Source organism: Dendrobium catenatum, unplaced genomic scaffold, assembly GCF_001605985.2.
Source record: "Dendrobium catenatum unplaced genomic scaffold, ASM160598v2 original_scaffold_224352, whole genome shotgun sequence".
Lineage (NCBI taxonomy): Eukaryota > Viridiplantae > Streptophyta > Magnoliopsida > Asparagales > Orchidaceae > Dendrobium > Dendrobium catenatum.
In genome coordinates this window covers 568,194-586,442 of record NW_021542761.1, presented here as the reverse complement: position 1 = coordinate 586,442, position 18,249 = coordinate 568,194, and the positions used below count along the sequence as shown (strand labels likewise).

At 36.3% G+C, this 18,249-nt stretch overlaps 1 protein-coding gene across 1 annotated transcript; it reads left to right on the top strand.

Moving 5' to 3' along the window:
• LOC110100550 (probable enoyl-CoA hydratase 2, mitochondrial) lies at nucleotides 1-17,456 on the top strand. The gene is made up of 8 exons (XM_020828107.2): nucleotides 1-329; nucleotides 428-597; nucleotides 6,066-6,140; nucleotides 13,831-13,921; nucleotides 14,028-14,079; nucleotides 16,515-16,618; nucleotides 16,833-16,909; nucleotides 17,083-17,456. Exons 1-8 carry the CDS (start codon nucleotides 92-94, stop codon nucleotides 17,260-17,262), a joined length of 987 nt encoding a protein of 328 aa, XP_020683766.1. The 5' UTR covers nucleotides 1-91; the 3' UTR covers nucleotides 17,263-17,456.
• Nucleotides 17,457-18,249: the final 793 nt, after the last annotated feature.

Here is an 18,249-nt window from a genome sequence, read left to right as displayed (position 1 = left end):
AATATCTGTTAGAAGTTTTTACCAAAAGAAATTAATTCCCTCGACCATCTCCCAATCGCTGCTGCTGCTGCTGCTGCTCTCCTCGTTGACAATGCATCGATTCCGATCCGTATTGTGCCGCGGTACTCTTAATTGCGGAAGCAGCAGCTCTAACGCCTCCGCTGCTCAATTTCTTCATAATAGCCGCGCTTGGAGATGTCTTCCCCATCCCCCGGCTCCCGCCGCCGTGGCGGCGCCGTGCCAGTTCCGTCTTTTCTTCTGCAGAACTCTAATTCTTCAAACAGTCCCCAATGTGGTGAGAATAGAAAAACTCTCCGATTCGGATTCAGGTAAAGTTTTCGCGATTAGGTTACCTTTTTTTTAAAGGGGATGGGGATGGAGTTTGGTCTGCTGGTAGATGTCCAGCTCACGGAGGATTACTTCACAGGGATTGTGGATTTGAAGCTGGAGAGGGCTGAGGCAAAGAACGCGATCAGTAAGGAAATGCTGAGGGGATTGCAGAATGCGATAGTGGAGATTGATAATGACTCATCGGCCAAGGTCGTTATAGTCAGCAGTTCCATTCCTAGGGTTTTTTGCGCTGGTGCTGACCTCAAGGTATTAGGTTTCGCTTGTTTTGATGATTTTTACTTGTTTTATGGTACGAAATAGTTTTCGTTAGGGTTACTATGATTAAATGGAACGAATTCAACCCTTGAAGCCTTGGTTTCTTTTTGCATTGAATGTGCACTAACGATTGCCATAAGAATATTTTCAGAAAACTTTGGTTTTAGGGTATTTATGTGTCACACCTCGGGTCTGAAAAACGGTAAACCTTGACAACACAGGATATTATGAGGTGAAAAAAAAAAAATTATATTATGAGGTGATAGAAAGACCTATTTTGTACTCGTAGGAATGGGAGTTCATAATACAAGTGATGTAAATAGAACATATCAAAGTAAACAATGAATAATAAAAAAGTTTCTTTTTATTATAATGAATCTAAATAACAGTACATCAATAAAGTAAAAATAATTACATGCTTTAATAGAATCGAAAGAAACAATTATAGAAATAAACTGTCCAAACCGTCTAAAGAAATTACGAATGATCTATTTTAAAAATATGAAATACCATATATATATGCTATTGCTAGTTGCTTAACTCGTATAGTTGTAGTCCACTTAACGCTCCCCATAATCTGTTATGAGAAAAATTAATAATGAGTGAGCTTGAGAAATTAAATCTAACAAGTAATTCTTATCTATTAAAGCATAAACAACAACGGAATGTGATATGCAACACAACCAACTAAATGTATAGAAGTGATTATGTAATAGCAAATAGTTAATCTATTAGTTTAACAATGCAATCATTATGCCAAACCACTATGATGCACAAAAAAATAGACACGACGACACATATACGACACGACATTGACATGGGACTCATCAATTATTGAAAATATAGAACACAAACATGGATTGAACATATTATTATAATTTTATATTTTAAAAATAGTGTATAAAATTGAATAAGTATACTATTAAAAATAATTTAAAAATAATAAGTCATTTTACTAGAATTCATGCTTAAAATGATTAATATTAGGATGTTAAGAGTCAGCTTCAATGCTATGTATTAGGCATCAAGAGAGGAGACGACAATGCTGTCAAGAGTCAGACATTGATGTTATACAGTAGGTATTGGACGTCTATGTCGAGAGGGCATATATCATCGATGTTGAGAGAGTGTTTGTCGTCAATGTTAAGATAACGTTGGAAAAATCATCAATGTTAAGAAAACGTCGGACAAAGACAAGTTGTCGTTGTGGGTGTAGAAATTGCTAGCGTAGAGCATCAATGTCAAGATAGTCTTAAAAGATAGTCTTAAATTTTGATATTGAGATTGTTTAAAATGTCTATGTTATAATGACATCAGACATCAATGTTGAATGATATCGAGCATTATTGTGAAACCAAAGTCGCGATTCGCCAAAGAGAAATGAAAATGAGAATATTCGATGAATGTTGTATTGAATGCAGACAATTGATTTGTTGTTATGGAGGGAAAATACGAAATTTAATTTTTATATTGTAAATAAATTAACATTTAAAATACAAAAATATATATTAAAAAATTCATAAATTATTTAAGATACGCGTGTCTGATTTGCATTTAATATTTTTTTAATTAGGCATGTTTTTGGCATGTCCGACATGTGCAATAAGGTTCTAACAACTTAGATACCATTGTACACATGCATATAATTTTTATAAGCAATTTTTCAATATTTATTATAAAATCATTATGGAAATCAAGAATTCTATAGCTAATATGATTTGCTGAAATATCATTTATCGCATTTATGATTTAATAGAACTAATGAGAATGAATTAAATTTTCTGTAGCATGAATTGACTTGAATATGAGCTTGTACAACAATCAATCAAGTTAATCAAGGCATCTAGCTCTTTTAATAACTCTGAAATTAAGAATCTCTAACATGACAAAAAACAACATGCAATTAAACCTTAAAATTGACTTTGATTTGCATTATCTAATTTTTAAAGGAAGAAGATGTATCGCTATATTTTATTACGAAAAAAATTGAAGACTTTTGGCACTAAGGCTGAAATAAGTATTTGGAGTGCTTGAAACCAAGTTCAAAATTGAGTTTCAACATTTGTTTGGTAGAAAATGAATGAAAGTGACTCTTTTTATGCCAGCTTGTTTCACTGCAAATTTTTAGATCGCAATTTCGTAAGTGAGTCACATTGAAGTAAGTTCCAATGATATATATTTATTTTGTAAAGACTCACTTCTTATCGGAAGAGTGACTCTGAAGTCATATATATTCAATTTTTCAAAAACTCACTTCATATAAACTTAGTTTTTATGTTTGAATTATAATGAGCTTTATTCTTAATCTCTCACATCAAATTTTTTATCACTTTAGTATTATTATATGTAAAAATAAGTATTTGGTTCCGAAACTGAGGTTTGTTTGGCTGAAAGTGGATGAAAGAGTGATGGGGACATCAGATCATCATGGAGAGTTTATCAGAGACGTGGTCGACGATCTACGGCCACATCGAGTCTTTATATTTTTGAGTCGTTGATGTATTTTATTTTCCTGTAGCTTGTTATTTGCTTATGTGGCATTTAGAGTCGTTGTATTTTTTATTTTATTTAGTTGCTTATGTGTTTTCTTTCCCGTAGTACCCCTCTTATGGGAGTCGTCGTATGTAAGCCTAAATGACGTTTGTGTCTTTTATTTCGAGTCATGTTGTAGGAGGCTATTTAAAGCTCCACTTTATTCTATTATGGGTAATGAATGATTGTTATGAAAATTTCTTCTACTCTTGTGTCGTAAGAGTGTTTGAGAGTTCTTGGAGAGCTTTGGAGAGATCCATAGGAGAGGGAGACCGGATCACCCACCAACCTTGGAGACGGCCGGGTTCGTGGTTTTCTTTTATCTTCTCATCTTCCCTTTGGTGAACCCCTCACCCTACTCCACCTGCCGCCGGATTCTCCACTCCACCCGAGCCATTTCATCCCTCACAACCCACGGCCACATCACCCTACCCGAATCCTCAATGCCGGCGGCCCCAATGCACTAGCCGCCGGCATCCCATCCACCTTACCTCTTTTATTGTATTTCCTAATTGGGGTTGGGATTAATTGGGGGTAATTTGAAATTCAAATTCACCCAAATTTGAATTCAAATTGTTTCTTAAATTAGTTCCTCTATTTTAGGAAAGTATGTGATTTAAATCTATTTTAAATTTTAAATTCAAGAGGATTTAAATTAAATATTTCCTAATTCTAAATCCTAAATTAGGAAGCCTTAATTGCTCTCTTCAATCAATCCACCACCCTTGTATACCACCGGCCCCCTTACCTCTCCTCCATTAATTCCCTTTCAAAGTATTTCCTAAATCCAACACCTCTCTTAGGAAATATTTCAAAATCCCCAATATCCCCCTTGGCCGAATTCCTCAATCACCTCATGCTTGCATTTATTTCCTGGATCAATTAATCAATTTAGGGAATTCAAACTTCACGCCTCCATCAGCCCACCGCCCCTCTCCATTGCCATCTCTCTCTCTCAAATCCCCTCTCCACCTTTGATTCCCTAGTGGACTAATTCCTTATCCCTCACTACTTCAAGTTCATCTTCCCTCTACACCAAAACTGAGAATTCCTCTCAGATTTCTGAGATAAATTCAGAATTATTTCAGATTTTTGAAAGGGGCAAATTCAGATTTTGGAAGGAAACTTGGAGCTAACTCTTCGCCGCTACTTGAGAGTTGTACCTTTGTACCACAGAGATTTTATTTCCAAGCCCAATGAATGACGGGATCTATCGACGAGCATCTCGAAGGCATCGATTGGAGGATCGCCACGTCTCATTAGCAAAGGTTTTCCTTGTCACTTGCACTCAAATCCTTCTAAATCCAAGTTCTCAATTAATCATGAAAGGCTCTTCTAAGTGCTCTTGCTAAACTTAGTAACCGTAGGTTTGAGCGTGCCTTCACTGCATCCTAATTCTCGTTGTTAGATTAGGGATTACGTTTGTCACGACCCGGCCCGAGTACTCGATCTAACGAGCCTCTCTGTTTCGCGAACTGCACTATTCCGCGATCCTTCTGTTCGCGGAATTAATAAGGGTGGGCCGGCCGGTTCGGGTGAACCGGCCGGATGAACCGGTTGTCACAACGTTGAAGCCTACTACTTTGTATTGTTTGATTGTCTTATTTATTTTGAAAGCTTTAAAACTCAGAGCATGTGATTTCACCTTGACTAATTATCTCCCAATGTGTTTTGAATATCCGTTGAGAATTGCTAGTGAATTTTATTCTAAATTATTCTAATTCAAGAAGTTGTGCAATGCCAAAATGAACCCATAATCATATCATCCAAATAGTTCTGCATCAAAGAGATCAACCATTTTTGAAAATCAGCTTCAGGAAAGTTATGAGTTTTACGTATGAGAACTTGGAAGGTACCTTTATTTTTTGCAGTTTCGTAAAATAATTATAAAATGTCATGTCATTACAAGGGGAGTGGATTAGAATGCTACTTTTGTTCATAATATGAATAATAGAATTATATACTTTTAATGCGATAATGGATAGAACATAAACTCATCACAGATCGAACCAGCACTTGCATGTTCATTAGAAATGAGTTATTGAAAAAATGAAAACCTATTAAACTCACCTCAATGAAGCTCAGTCCAAAACACATACGTGACAACAAATTGGCCTTAAATAGGCTTGAAAATCACCTTCATTGTTGCTTTTTTTTGCGTTAAGTAACAAGAAAATAAGTTACATAAAAAATAAGTTGGGTCATACTATTATTTGTATTCATAATAGTAATGGAGTAATATATAATTACAGGATGATGGTAAAAATGAAACTAAATCCGAACAAACACTCGAACTAAGTTCTTAAATGGTGTTTTCTTGCATAACTCTATTTTAACACTTGAACTAAGTTAACGGCAAAAATTGTTCTTAAATTTAAATTTATTTTGAGTTTCAATTGTTGGATGGTTTCTTACAGATTTTAACTCAAAAAGTTGCAATAAAAGATCTAACCCCATTTATGATGAATATTGCGAGAAACTATTCCAGCTATGATTCAGGCTGATTCAATGCCCTAGGCAACATTTAGGCAAAATGACGACCAAAATCACTTGTTATAATTAGAGGCAGTTATAAATCTCTGACTAAGGCTTCGTTTAGGATGGCTTTTTTTCTTATTACTTTCTAAAACAGTTTTTAGCACAATTTTTTTGTTGAATTAAACATTTTTTACTAGAAAGTTACTTTAGAAAACAATAAAAAAGCTATCTCAAATGAAGCCGAAATCGTTCTAATACTTGAGTTCTTGCTGTTTTATTTTGTAATATTGCCCATATTTCATTTGAATTACAACAACTTAAGCCATAAACCATCTTCTTGAGTTTTCTTGGCACATATTCGGTGGTGTTCTCTAATTAATGTTGTATTATCCAGGTAGCCTTAATATTCCAGCTGGCTAATATTTTCATGGCATAAGCTTTAATGACAGGAGCGCAGACTGATGAATACCTCTGAAGTTGAGCATTTTGTTAACTCTCTGCGTTCAACGTTCTCCTCACTGGAGGTTTATTCACACCTTATATGACTCACGCTATTTATAGTTTTATTTCTTCCTTTTTTGGTACGTCTATTTACAATGTATTTATTTCACGTGGTTTCACAATTTGCTCAACTTTTGTTGATTTGTTGAATAACTTAATCAACTTGTGAGTGGTTCAAATAATTATTCTATGGTCATTGATCAGATTTATTAGCATTTTCTTCTACTATTTGTGCTTCAATACTTGAGTGTAGGAAGTTCTATATTGTGAGGGCATTATTACCTTTCATTTTATTGCTCATGCTTCATCAGATTTATTGTATTGAGTCTATTGAATATAATGTCACAGTTTGTATTATGGACTCTAATTTTCTATGGTTATTGATCAGATTTATGAACATGTTCTTCTATTCGTATGTGTGTGCTTTAATGCTGGAGTGAGGAGAGTCTGCATTCATTTTATTGCTCATGTTTCATCACATCTATGTTATAGATTAGCATATCAGTGGCGTTGTATTTAGTATGTGCTGCTTTAGGGTAGACAAAAAATTAAGGGATTAGATTAATCCGATCTATGCATACAAATCCCTAAAGGCACTTAGTGCCATAAGAAAAGCTAAGATGGAAAATGAATCAAGCAAAATGTGAAGTAAACATTAGGTTTCCAGCAATACTGAACTAAATGTAGAAAGGCACGCAGAAAATTTTCAGATACCAGTAATTCGCTGAAATAAATAAAATAGGCTAATGATTTGATGGAGTTTTCTCCTCCAGGAGGAGAAAAATTATCATCCCCTAATTTTTGTACCCTTGGATTTAGATCTGGATTGCTACAATTTTCTTCCATGGTTCTTAACAACACAATCATCAATTATGATAAGGACGCCTTCCTTGTTATCATGATTGGAAGCAATTTGCCTTCATGCCCCCTCATCAACTTTTTCAGATTATACTGGATTTTGCTGGAATTAGTTTTGATTAGGTTGAGTGGGCTCTAGCTAACGATTAGGGATTTGGGAGAGCTGGATTGTCCTCTCCAATTAAAGATTCAACTGTATCTTGTGTTTGTCTTCTTAGTTCTTTCAATAAATAAATAAAAAGAGTTCTTGTGTGTTCTTCTTCCTAAATTTCTTGTATCGTTTTCTGGTTTTGCTGAAATTGCATCCGCTTCCTATCACATTCATTGTACTCTAGCGTAGTAATAGTGAGCTTGAGCAAAGAAAGAAGAGGAAGAATGGATCAAGAATTTAATGTTGGAACACAACTTGAAATTGCATCCACTTCATGTAGGTGATGTATTTCGACTCTCCCTAGCTTGATCCCCATACTAGGCCGTTGAGAGTTTTATAGAAAGCTTAGGTTAAGTTCATCTCTATGCCCAACTCATATGTTGGCAAAGAAAGGAAGTCATAGCCCGATATGGAATTAGCCTCGATAGAAACACTATTCATCATCAATTGGGGTCTCAAAATGGGTTAACAGGTTGTTTTTAGATTTGACTCAAAGTTGATCCTCTTTGAATCCATTTGACCCAAACCAAACCCATTTAGTAAGCAATTCAAAACCTTAGACCCAAACCCGACCCGCCAAGACCTTGTTTGACCCGACCCGACATACAAACCCATTTGTATTAAAAAAAAAACAAATTTAAGCTGGAAATACAAATTCAGTCTTCCTAGTAGTACCAATTAATAAATCTTGATTTAAGAGTTTTTAATGTACATTGTTATATCAGATAAACATTCCTAATTATAATGGCAAATTTTATGCTACATAAATCACACCCATCAACACGAGTCAATTGTGGGTTGACGGGTCGACCTAAACCCAACTTGATGATGAAACAGTTTAGGAAATCTAACTCGAACCCGACCCATTTATTTAACTAGTTGCTCAAACCTGAAAATTTTTGGTCATATCATTTATTGACACACCATAATCATCAAATAGTGAGTTTTGAAACTCTTCAAACAATAAATTCATTGCTTAGATCGAGCATCTATTCTAGAAATTTTGTGCTCCTCTTTGCCAAAAAGGAAGTGAATCGCCATTCAGCCTTTGGCTAAACACTCAAAATTGTTCGCGAAGGAAGTAAACATTACGCAAGAAGGAAGGAGATGGAGGAGGGTAGAAAGAAGTTTGAATATAGTGGAAACTCAAAGCATAGGAATTTCAAGAAAACTCGAGAGCTTGTGAGAGCATAATGGAAAAAAAGCACAAAGCATAATGATGTTTATAGATGAGACCAAGGAGGAACTTCACTGCCTCAAATCAAAGAGATATATGTCAAATCAATATCTCTATGATATCTCTGCAATCATTGCTGAGCAATTATTAAAGCTCAAATGATGTTCCAACTTTGGCTTGGTCAATGCTAGCTAGAATCGACATCACTAGTGAATGAACACTTCCCAGCGAAGGCCAACTTTAAAGTAGAAGCTGACTTCAAAATAAATGATAACATTAAACAAAGTTTGATTTCATACAAATGAGGTCAAGTATACACATAAATTAGCAAAATAATGTCTAAACTTAAGGATTATCTCATCGCTAATAAACTCATAAATTTCATTTCGGGGTTGTTTGGTTTGAAGTAAAATGTGTGTAAAATATACCAAATGGAGGGTTTGGAGATTATTAGTTTTTAGTTTGAAGTAAATCAAATGCAATATACAATTTTAATGTATTTGGAATTCACCCTTTTGTTCATTTTTTGCGTATTTGGAATCCTCAGATTTGGGCAATTTCCAAATACACTGGAACTTTTACTACATGTTGTCGCTCTCCACCGCCGTCGCCACCTCCGACTCCCCTCTTCGGATTAGCTAGCAAAGCATAAACTCAACAGCCATCCATAATTGATTAAATCGAGAAGTTGAAGTAGACTTCCTCATTAAAATGATCTATTGTCGTAGCTCATCAATTTCATGATAAGATTCCTGGGCAAATTCATCAGGTAATGCGATTGAACAATTATTATACAAATTAAGCTTAGCTTCAATTATATTCATCTACCATCTTCAAGCTTCTCTCTCTTTTTTTTTTTTGGCCTCATTGATTTCAAGAGTAGCACATCTCTATAAGCATCTCCTCTAGCCTGCCCACAAGGGTTGTCGTTCTCAGCTCTACTTCAAGCAAATTTACCACTGAGCCAACCACCTTAGAATTCGTTGTTGTCTTAGTATGTTCTAGGGTTCCACCTTGTCGCCAAAGCCTATGGCATAACTAGCATGGTTTGCTCTCTAGATTACTTCCTCTTCCTCTACAATTGGTTGTTCCCAGCAATGTTCTATTCGCTAAGAAATCTAGCTTCACCAACAACTTCGGCAGAGGTTTTCTCTTGAGCCAGTTTCTCAACACTTTCAACCCTCTCCTTCTTAGGTTGAGTGACTTCAGACATCTTGCCCTTGCCCTTTGTTGAAGTCATATCCAATACTTGGAGACTTCCCTCAATTGACTGAGAGGCTAGTGGTATGCTCGGAGACTTGCAACCTGCTATGAGCAGGGTAATATCAATTGCTATTTCATAGAATAATTTGTTCGGCTTGGTGGCCAAGGAAAATTTAGTAGAACTGATGTAATACAATAAAGATGAACAAGAATTGCAATTAAGAAATTAATAAAATGTGAACTTTGCTTGGCTAATTAAAAACGGATGCTTCTTCAAGTTAGATCTTAGGAAATTCCAGGAAAGACTAAATAATGGCAATTGGTTACAATTGAAATTATTCAGATACTTGCACAATAACAACACAAATAAACAAGTAATTCAAATGGCAAGTTAACAAAATCCACGTTTAATAATTAGATCGTTCACCTTGGGATCCCTCACTCACACTCTTGAAAGTGATGGGCTTAGCGGGAGAAGATTGCAAGCAAACTTAGAGACGCCACTAGAAGACATGCGATACCGAGGGTACTTGTCGTCGGAGAAGGAATCAGAGTTGGAGAAACGGGTGGTCGTCCGGTGATCTTCCACTCTTCAATAGGTTTTTGCTAGTCGATGACTTCCGCTAAGTGAGGAGGATAAGATCAACGTATTCTTTGACGGTGCCTTCGGATCCAAATCCGGGATCAAAGAATGGTGATCGGATGACGTCGATCTCCCCTTGAGAGTTGGGAATAAGTCCGTGATCAACTTCCGGATCGGCCATACATGCTTGCCGTGAGAGATGAGAGATTACTGTGGGGAGAAGAGGGAGAGGAGGTGGCGGGTGGAGAGAGAGAGGGGCCGGCGGCTTGGGGTTGAAGGGTGAAAGGTGGGAGTTGGTAATCTGAAATTAAATTGAGATTTCCAAAAGCAGGGGAAACGATTAATTTGGCTTTCAAATTTTTTATCCAATAAGGCAATGGGGTCGGCGGTTTATGAGGGCATTAGGGGGGGGGAGGGGGGAATTAATTGTAATTGGAGCTTAAATTGGAGAGAGGAAAGGGGCCAATAAAGGGGCCGACCAAACAAGGGGGAGGAGAGGGATTTGTTTTAATTATGTGGGCCCCAAGAAATAATTAGAGGTTTAAAACAAAATTTGAATTGAATCTCAGATTTATGCAAAAGGGGAAGTTTCCAAATTTAAGTTTTAGCATTAGGAAAGCATTTGAAATTCAAATTTTAATTGAAATCCAATTAGGTAACTTTCCTAATTACTTAGACTTATTTTAGGAAGGTGATTAATGACCCAAAGGAATTTGAAATTCAAACTTGGGAGCAAGGTAGCCGGCGGGTTGGGCTTGGGGACGGCAAGGGGTGGTGGGGTGGAGGCCGGTCGCCGGTTTACTACAGTTGCCGGCGGCGTGGGGTAGTAGGTAGGTGGCGGGTGGGGAGTCTAGGGGAAGAGGGGGGCCGTCGGGTGGAGGGGAGGGATAACAAATTTGCCAGCGGTATGGGGAGGAAAGGAGGGAGGCGGAGGATAAAAAATAAAATAGAAAACAAAGAAACCAAGAGTTTACCTGTAGGTGAACTATTGGGTATTTTCTTGGCCACTCCTAGGCTTCTCCCCTCTAATGAACTCACAAAGATATCACTAAGAAACAAAGCAAAACTTCATTCATCAAAATCATCATTAACCATTACAAAGTTAAGAGACCTCATTATATAGGCCTCAATAAAAGAAAAACAGAAAGATACAAATACCCTCGGGCTACAATAGCGACTCACTACCAATAGGTGCAAACTAAAAAAAAATAGAAAACGAAAAATAAAATACAAAATATGTCAAAAGTAAAGACTCTGGATCGTAGACGTCGATCATTGATTCCGACGACGGTACACATGTAAAAATTTCTGACTGATGTCCTCATCGAGAACTATATATGCTGCTTTTTGTCTTCTCTAGAAGAGCTTTGACCCTCATCTATAGTGCATGAATAGTCCCCAGATTACCATCCCCAATTACCAGAGTAGTTGATCTTCTAATAAAAGTTTTCATCTCTATGATAGCTTCTCTAGTAACATCCTCATTAGGCCTGAAGGCTCCTGAAAAAACCTCCTTATTTGGTGGAAAATTTTGTACTTGACCACCTTCAGCTTGCTCTACTTGTTCATTCTTAATCCTTTTCACCAAGGCAGTTTCGAAAGATGTATCTCTCCCTGCATCCATCACAACTCTTCAACAATCTATGAGATGCTTCAAAATTAGAAAAATAATCAACCATCTTCTTTTTGGAAAAACTCAAAAGTTGCAAAATTAGTGGAACAATTAAAGAATAGTGATCTAAGAACAAACAATGAAAGTCTTTGTAATAAACTCCAAGCTTTGGACTTTAAAATTTTGGACAATGAAATATCAGCCACTTGTCAAAGTTTCCGCACACTGAAATATCAGCCACTTGTCAAAGTTTGTGCACCTTTCAAATCTAACAAACTAAATCATCCAAATTGATTTTGGTTTTCCAAATCATTTTCATGTTCTTCTTAACTTCTCAAAAGAGACTTGAGAATCTAGGAATTGATATATACCAATATTCGTTTTATGCAATTTGGTCAAATCATCATGAGTGCTTGAATCCGGTTCAGCAAGTCTTGATCAAGAACAACCTGATATTCGCCAAGCTACCAATACCTCAAGTCATCCAAAGGTCACATCTCAAAAACTCAACCAAGAGGAACCACAAACTTGCCCACTTGTTAAAGCTATTAGTTCACAAAACTCCACTACTTACCTTGAGTATTTGTTAGGCTGATTAGGAGTTCTCACTAGGACTCAAGGGTACTTTCCCTCAACTTGGAGTGGAGCTTGCCAGCAATCCTTGTTCATCAAATAGATGCCAACCAGGCTTGTCGACTACATAGCTTGTTACACCAACTCAATTATATATTTTTCTTATTTTTGTTTGCCGTGTAGCTCTCTTCCTGTAATACTAAACTTGGCACGGAGTCAAGCTTGAGCTTGTGCATGATGCAACTCACCAATTTTAGCCAAGATGTTGTCTCATTGAAATATCTCAATTTCTCTCTCTATTTTATATCTCAACATGGTCTAACTCACCATTTCTATATCTAAGGAATCAACTGGGTTTCATAAGTCAGAGAATTTTCAAATCTTAAATCTTACCCTTGTGCTAAATCTGCAATTATAATTTGCCTTAGTCCTCTTCATAGAGAACATCTTATCCAAGCATGATGGTGGTGTTGTGGGACATTTTGATCAAACTTAAACTATAGTTATGTATGATGATAATATTGTCATTTTGATCAAACTAAAACTATAGTTATGTATGATGATAATATTGTTGGCTAAGTTTAAAAAAAGATGTAGCGCAAATTATTTTAAAATGGAGAATCTATCAAATATCTATAGGGAAAAGAATTAACATCGGGTTTTACATATCTTTACCCGTTCCTTAGAATCCTTTACAGGATTTGATTTTATTATGCTTGCGGTTATGGCACTATAACGTTTTTACTGTAGCCATGTAACTCTTAGCTTTGCATCACTTGCCCCATTTTTTTTAAAGAGCATCCTCATTAATCTAGATTCTTGCATATTAATCTCTGCTCCTGTCCGTCTAATTGGCCCAAAGTAGTCAAGGGCACGATTCTCATTTAATTTGGTGGGGTTGCATTCGTTCAAATAATCTTGCATGAGATACTTCTACATTTGCAATGATGATGTTATGCGGCTGGCCCAGGAGGGGCCGGCTGAAGCAGTCCAATAGGGACCGGTTCGGTTTTACAGCCGCCGGCCCAAGTTTGGGTGGAACCCAAGGGGGGGCGGTGGGCCCACTTGCTTATTTAAACAGCATTTAGGTGGAAAATTTTGAATTAGGGGCTGTTTAGGGATTTTGTAAGCCTCCTTTGGCCTTAATTAGTCTCTTGGAGGTTTGGATTAGGGTTATCTTGAGATTTGCTGAAATTTTGAGATCTAGGGTTTGTTTGGGACTCTAAGCTTTGCTAGAGATTTTGGAGAGTTTTTCTTCCTTTCGAATTGAAGAAAATTGTATCTTGCTTTATTTTTTCCTGTTTTTGGTTTGAATCAAAGATTTCCCCTTGTGTTTCTTCTCCAAAATACAACATTTCCTGCATCGTTCTTGCTGATTTTTCCTTGAAATCAGCCCTTTTACCCACTGTTTTTGCCAATCCTTGATAGGTTTGCTTGCGAACTCAAGTATTACCGGTGGGATTACTTGCGAACTCAAGTACTTCCTATCAGATGACCTCATTATGCTCTTTGCCTGACACTAACAAACTTGAACTGAATTGGTTGGTTTTTTGCAGGCACTCTCTGTTCCTACTATTGCTGTTATTGAAGGAGCGGCACTAGGTGGTGGGCTAGAAATGGCTCTTTCTTGTGATCTTCGTATATGCGGTACAATTCCTGTTATCCAATTGCGCTTGTAATTTGATTTGCTGGAGCCAGATATCACATATTCATGTAGTTTTTAATACTCGAATAAACCTTGATAATGTGTCAGGGGAGGATGCTGCATTTAGCATGCCGGAGACTGGACTTGCAATAATTCCTGGGTAAGCTTCCAACTGGGTTAGATATTAGAAATCATGTTTTAACAACCTCAATTCATTTCTTTCGTGTGAGCATATTGATTTAGATCATATGATATCAAGATATGTAACTTATTGTATTAGTCTTACAGGCAGGGGTGGAGACATGACTTTTTCATGTGGGGCACAAATTATTGAATTAAAAAAAAACTTTCAACTTTTTTTTATTTGGGCTTGAAATTGGCATTGTAATTGAAACAATGACACTAATAATCTAACAATGAAGAATAAATTGATTAAAAAAAAAGCAAAAACTTGATTGGAATTGAATTTTCAGATATGAGGAATTTAATCATTAACATCTAGCTTTACGTTCTTATTCTCACTCTATGAGCCAACATGGACCGATCCTTACTCCATGCGGGCCCCACATGGGGTGGAAATGGGCAAGAGGGGGAGGGGGGGAATTTGAATAGAAGGGATGTTTTGTGATTTTGTATGGGGTTTAGAGTTAAAGAGGGGGAAAGGGGGGATTTAGGTTTTCATCTTGAATTTGGGCTGATTTTTTGGGATCTTCTTGGAGTCTTGGGCTCTAGTCTTCTTGGCTAGAGATTTTGAAGAGTTCTCTTCCTCTTGAATTGAAGAATCTTGTATGATTATTGTTTTCTTTCACCTACTAGTGGAATACAAGTGGTTGGCTTGATTTTCTTCAGATTCCTACTTAATCTCTTGCTGTTTTCCACTGTTTGGGACTGTTTAACTGCTGTAAACGGCAGTTTGTTGCTGTTTGCTCTCCAATTTGGGATAGGGTTGCTTGCGAACTCAAGTATTACCTTAGGGTTACTTGCGAACTCAAGTATTTCCTATCATAATCAAATCAAAGCAAGCACAAAGCAAAGATACAATTGATCCTCAATTCGAGAGGAGGATCGTTCTCTCCCAATCTCTAGAGCCCAAGACACCAAAGAGAACTCCAAGAGAAACAATAATCAAGCATCCCTAATTGTAACCTCTCATCCTCTTTAAATACATATCTTCCTAATAAAAAGCTTCCTAAAATAAACTAAATTCAAGATAGCCTCCATATGCTTTAGCCGCCCCCTTCCCTCTCTCTATTTGCCGCCCTGGGGGCCCACATGCTTGGGCGGTAGCTTCTAAGGAGGTGGCTTAACCCCCCTCTTATAGAAGTGAACCGGCCCAACCTGGGTCGGGTTGGTTAGTTCAGGGACAACCATATCAAATTTGCAGGTATATTATTTATTGCATTTAATATGACTAATGTATATGAATTCAATTTTCTCTACAGCGAGAATCAAATTGAATGGATAAATGTTCATACAAAAATAAATCAAGGTAAATTGGGTTCTAATATATGATAAATTCAGTATGAATAATAAATAGGATATACTACACATGTATATCAATAATAAAGTATCAAAAATAGGATTGACAACCAATAAGACTATAAATATCTAAGAACCTAATACAAGAAATAAGGATAACGCCCATAACAAAGAAATGTATGTTTATTCTTTAATAAATAACAACTACTTATCCTAAGATGAACAATATGAAAATCCAACTTTAATTGAGATCTCACTAACTTGTATCATGTGAAATTTAAATTAAAGGTTCCTGCATAAAAGATTCTTAAATCTATATTCATGATTATAACATGACTCAAACATTCTATAACTTGAGACCTAATTTCCCCAACATAATTTCTCACTGACTTGTAGTCCTTACGTAACACATTGGAAATCATTAGTCAAACTTAACCAGTGTAGGTTACTACAAAAATTAATCTAGTCTAATTAATCATACCATGTCATTAAACCATAAATAAATTCATAAATTTTTTCAACTCTATTATCCCAAAACACTAAAGAGATTACTTGCAACTAAAAGAACATGCCTTAGCCTAAATTAACAAAAGTAATGAACCTGAAAATAAATTGTTTATTACAAATTAAAGCTAATAATTCTACTCTCCCCACTTTAAGTAGTGAAGATGAATGGGAGCTAATTTCAAAACAAGGGGAAAGATGATGGCAAGGAAGAAGAGAAGGAGAAAGGAGTAGGGGGCTCACTTTTAGAGGAGACGACGCGGGGGAAGGGTTTGTCGACCATCTTTCAATCAAGGAAGAAGAATGCAAGGGAGAAAGGAACGAGGGAAGTGTGGCGGCTACAATTGGGGGAAGGTTTGAGAGTGAGGAGAGAGAGAGAGAGAGAGAGAGAGAGAGGGGTTCAGCGACTATGAGGAGGGTTCGGATCGGATGAGTTCAGCCCGGTTATTACAGTGCACCTAACATATCCGCCAAATGCACTCTAATGAATGTCACCATGTTGGGCAGGTTTTGGAAGCATTGGAGATGTTTTTTAAATTTAGCCATTTGTTTCTAAATTACAGCTTCTCTCTTGTATACTTTCTAATCTATCCATCTGCCACCCTCTCGTAGAGCTGGTGGAACCCAACGACTTCCAAGGATAGTTGGAAGATCATTAGCAAAAGAACTCATATACACTGCCAGAAGGTTTGGTGGAAGAGAAGCTTTGTCCATGGGTCAGTACAGCTAGTTTTTTTCTCCATTCCCTCTATTTCTTAGGCTTCGCTTGGGACGGCTTTTTTACTGCTTCTTAAAGCAGCTTTCTAGTTTAAAAATTAATTTTTTATACAAAAAAACTACTTTAAGAAGCAGTAAGAAAGCTGCCCCAATCGAAACCTTAGTAGGCAAAACAAGCAATTTCTTAAGCCATTGACATACACTCTGCTGCAGGCCTTGTGAATTACTGTGTTCCAACAGGAGAAGCTTATACTAAGGCTCTTCAAATTGCCAGAGACATAAATGAAAAGGTTGGCTCTATCAATTTTCTATAGCAGGTGTTAGCTAGCTTAAATGATAAAGACATTGAATTCAAGATTATAGAATGAAACTTATGTTTTAGCATTCTATTTTTTTAAATCAATTTATAATATCAAAACTATAATACTTCTCTTTTAACAAAAAGAAGAAAAAAATGGTGCAGGGACCATTGGCTATAAAGATGGCTAAAAAGGCAATCGATGAAGGAATGCTACAGGTGGATTTGGCTTCAGCCTTGTCAATTGAGGAAGAATGCTATGTGCAGCTTCTTCATTCTCAGGATCGCCTCGAAGGATTAGCAGCCTTTGCCGAAAAGCGAAAGCCTAAATATGCTGGCAAGTAAGAGATAATTTAGGCATTGTTTGGGACAACTTTTTTACTGCTTTTTAAAGTAGTTTTTTAATACAAAAATTTTTGAGAAACAGTAAAAGAAGTTGTCCCAAACGAAGCCTTACTCATCTCATGAAGTACTTATTTTCCGCTTGACATTTTTTTTATCCATAAAAGGGTGATTTATATTTAGGTTTTGTTTGGGGTTGTTTTCTTGCTGTTTCTTAAAACAACTTTCAAATACAAAAATTTTAATTTTTATACTAAAAAGTTATTTTAAGAAACAGTAAGAAAGCTATCTCAAAAGAGGCCTTCTATGACTCTGCAAAGCAGTGGTGTCTGTGAAGCATCTCAGCCAGCCTATGATGCTTGAAATATTGTCAAACTTTTCACGACAATTCTTTAACTTGATTGCTTTAGAAGTCAATTTGGTATCTTAGCCAGCTTGCGCTCTACTAATGGAAATTTATGGAGCCAATTTGATTGATTTTGACTGGACAATGATTCTCTCCATTCATTTATAATTTATTTAAAAATCGTCTTTCTATATGTGTAGAGGGATTTAATTCCTCTTCAATTATCATAATAGTTAGAGAATTTATCCAATTCCATCATTTAAATCATTTTGAATTATTATAATTATTATAATCTAAGGCCACTAAAATGAAATTAATTATTTTAAATCTAAGATATCATAATATATGCTCATAAATTCTCTCCATATGAAAAGTGCAAACCAGAGCTTCTCATTAAGGCCACTAACTCGCACTCTTTAATGGTTAAAGGCTTCAAGGAGAGCATTAATGAAAGAGGGAGCAGACAACTTTTCCTAATTCCAATATGAAAAGCTTAGAAGGCTATTAAAATATTGCAATTAATGTTGGGGATCCTCATGCATCTATCAACCTAGCATTTGATGATATATGAGTTAATATTTCCATTTTTTTTGTGGTGTTGGAAGCCTCACCTCATCAACATGGTGATTATTATCTTCATCATC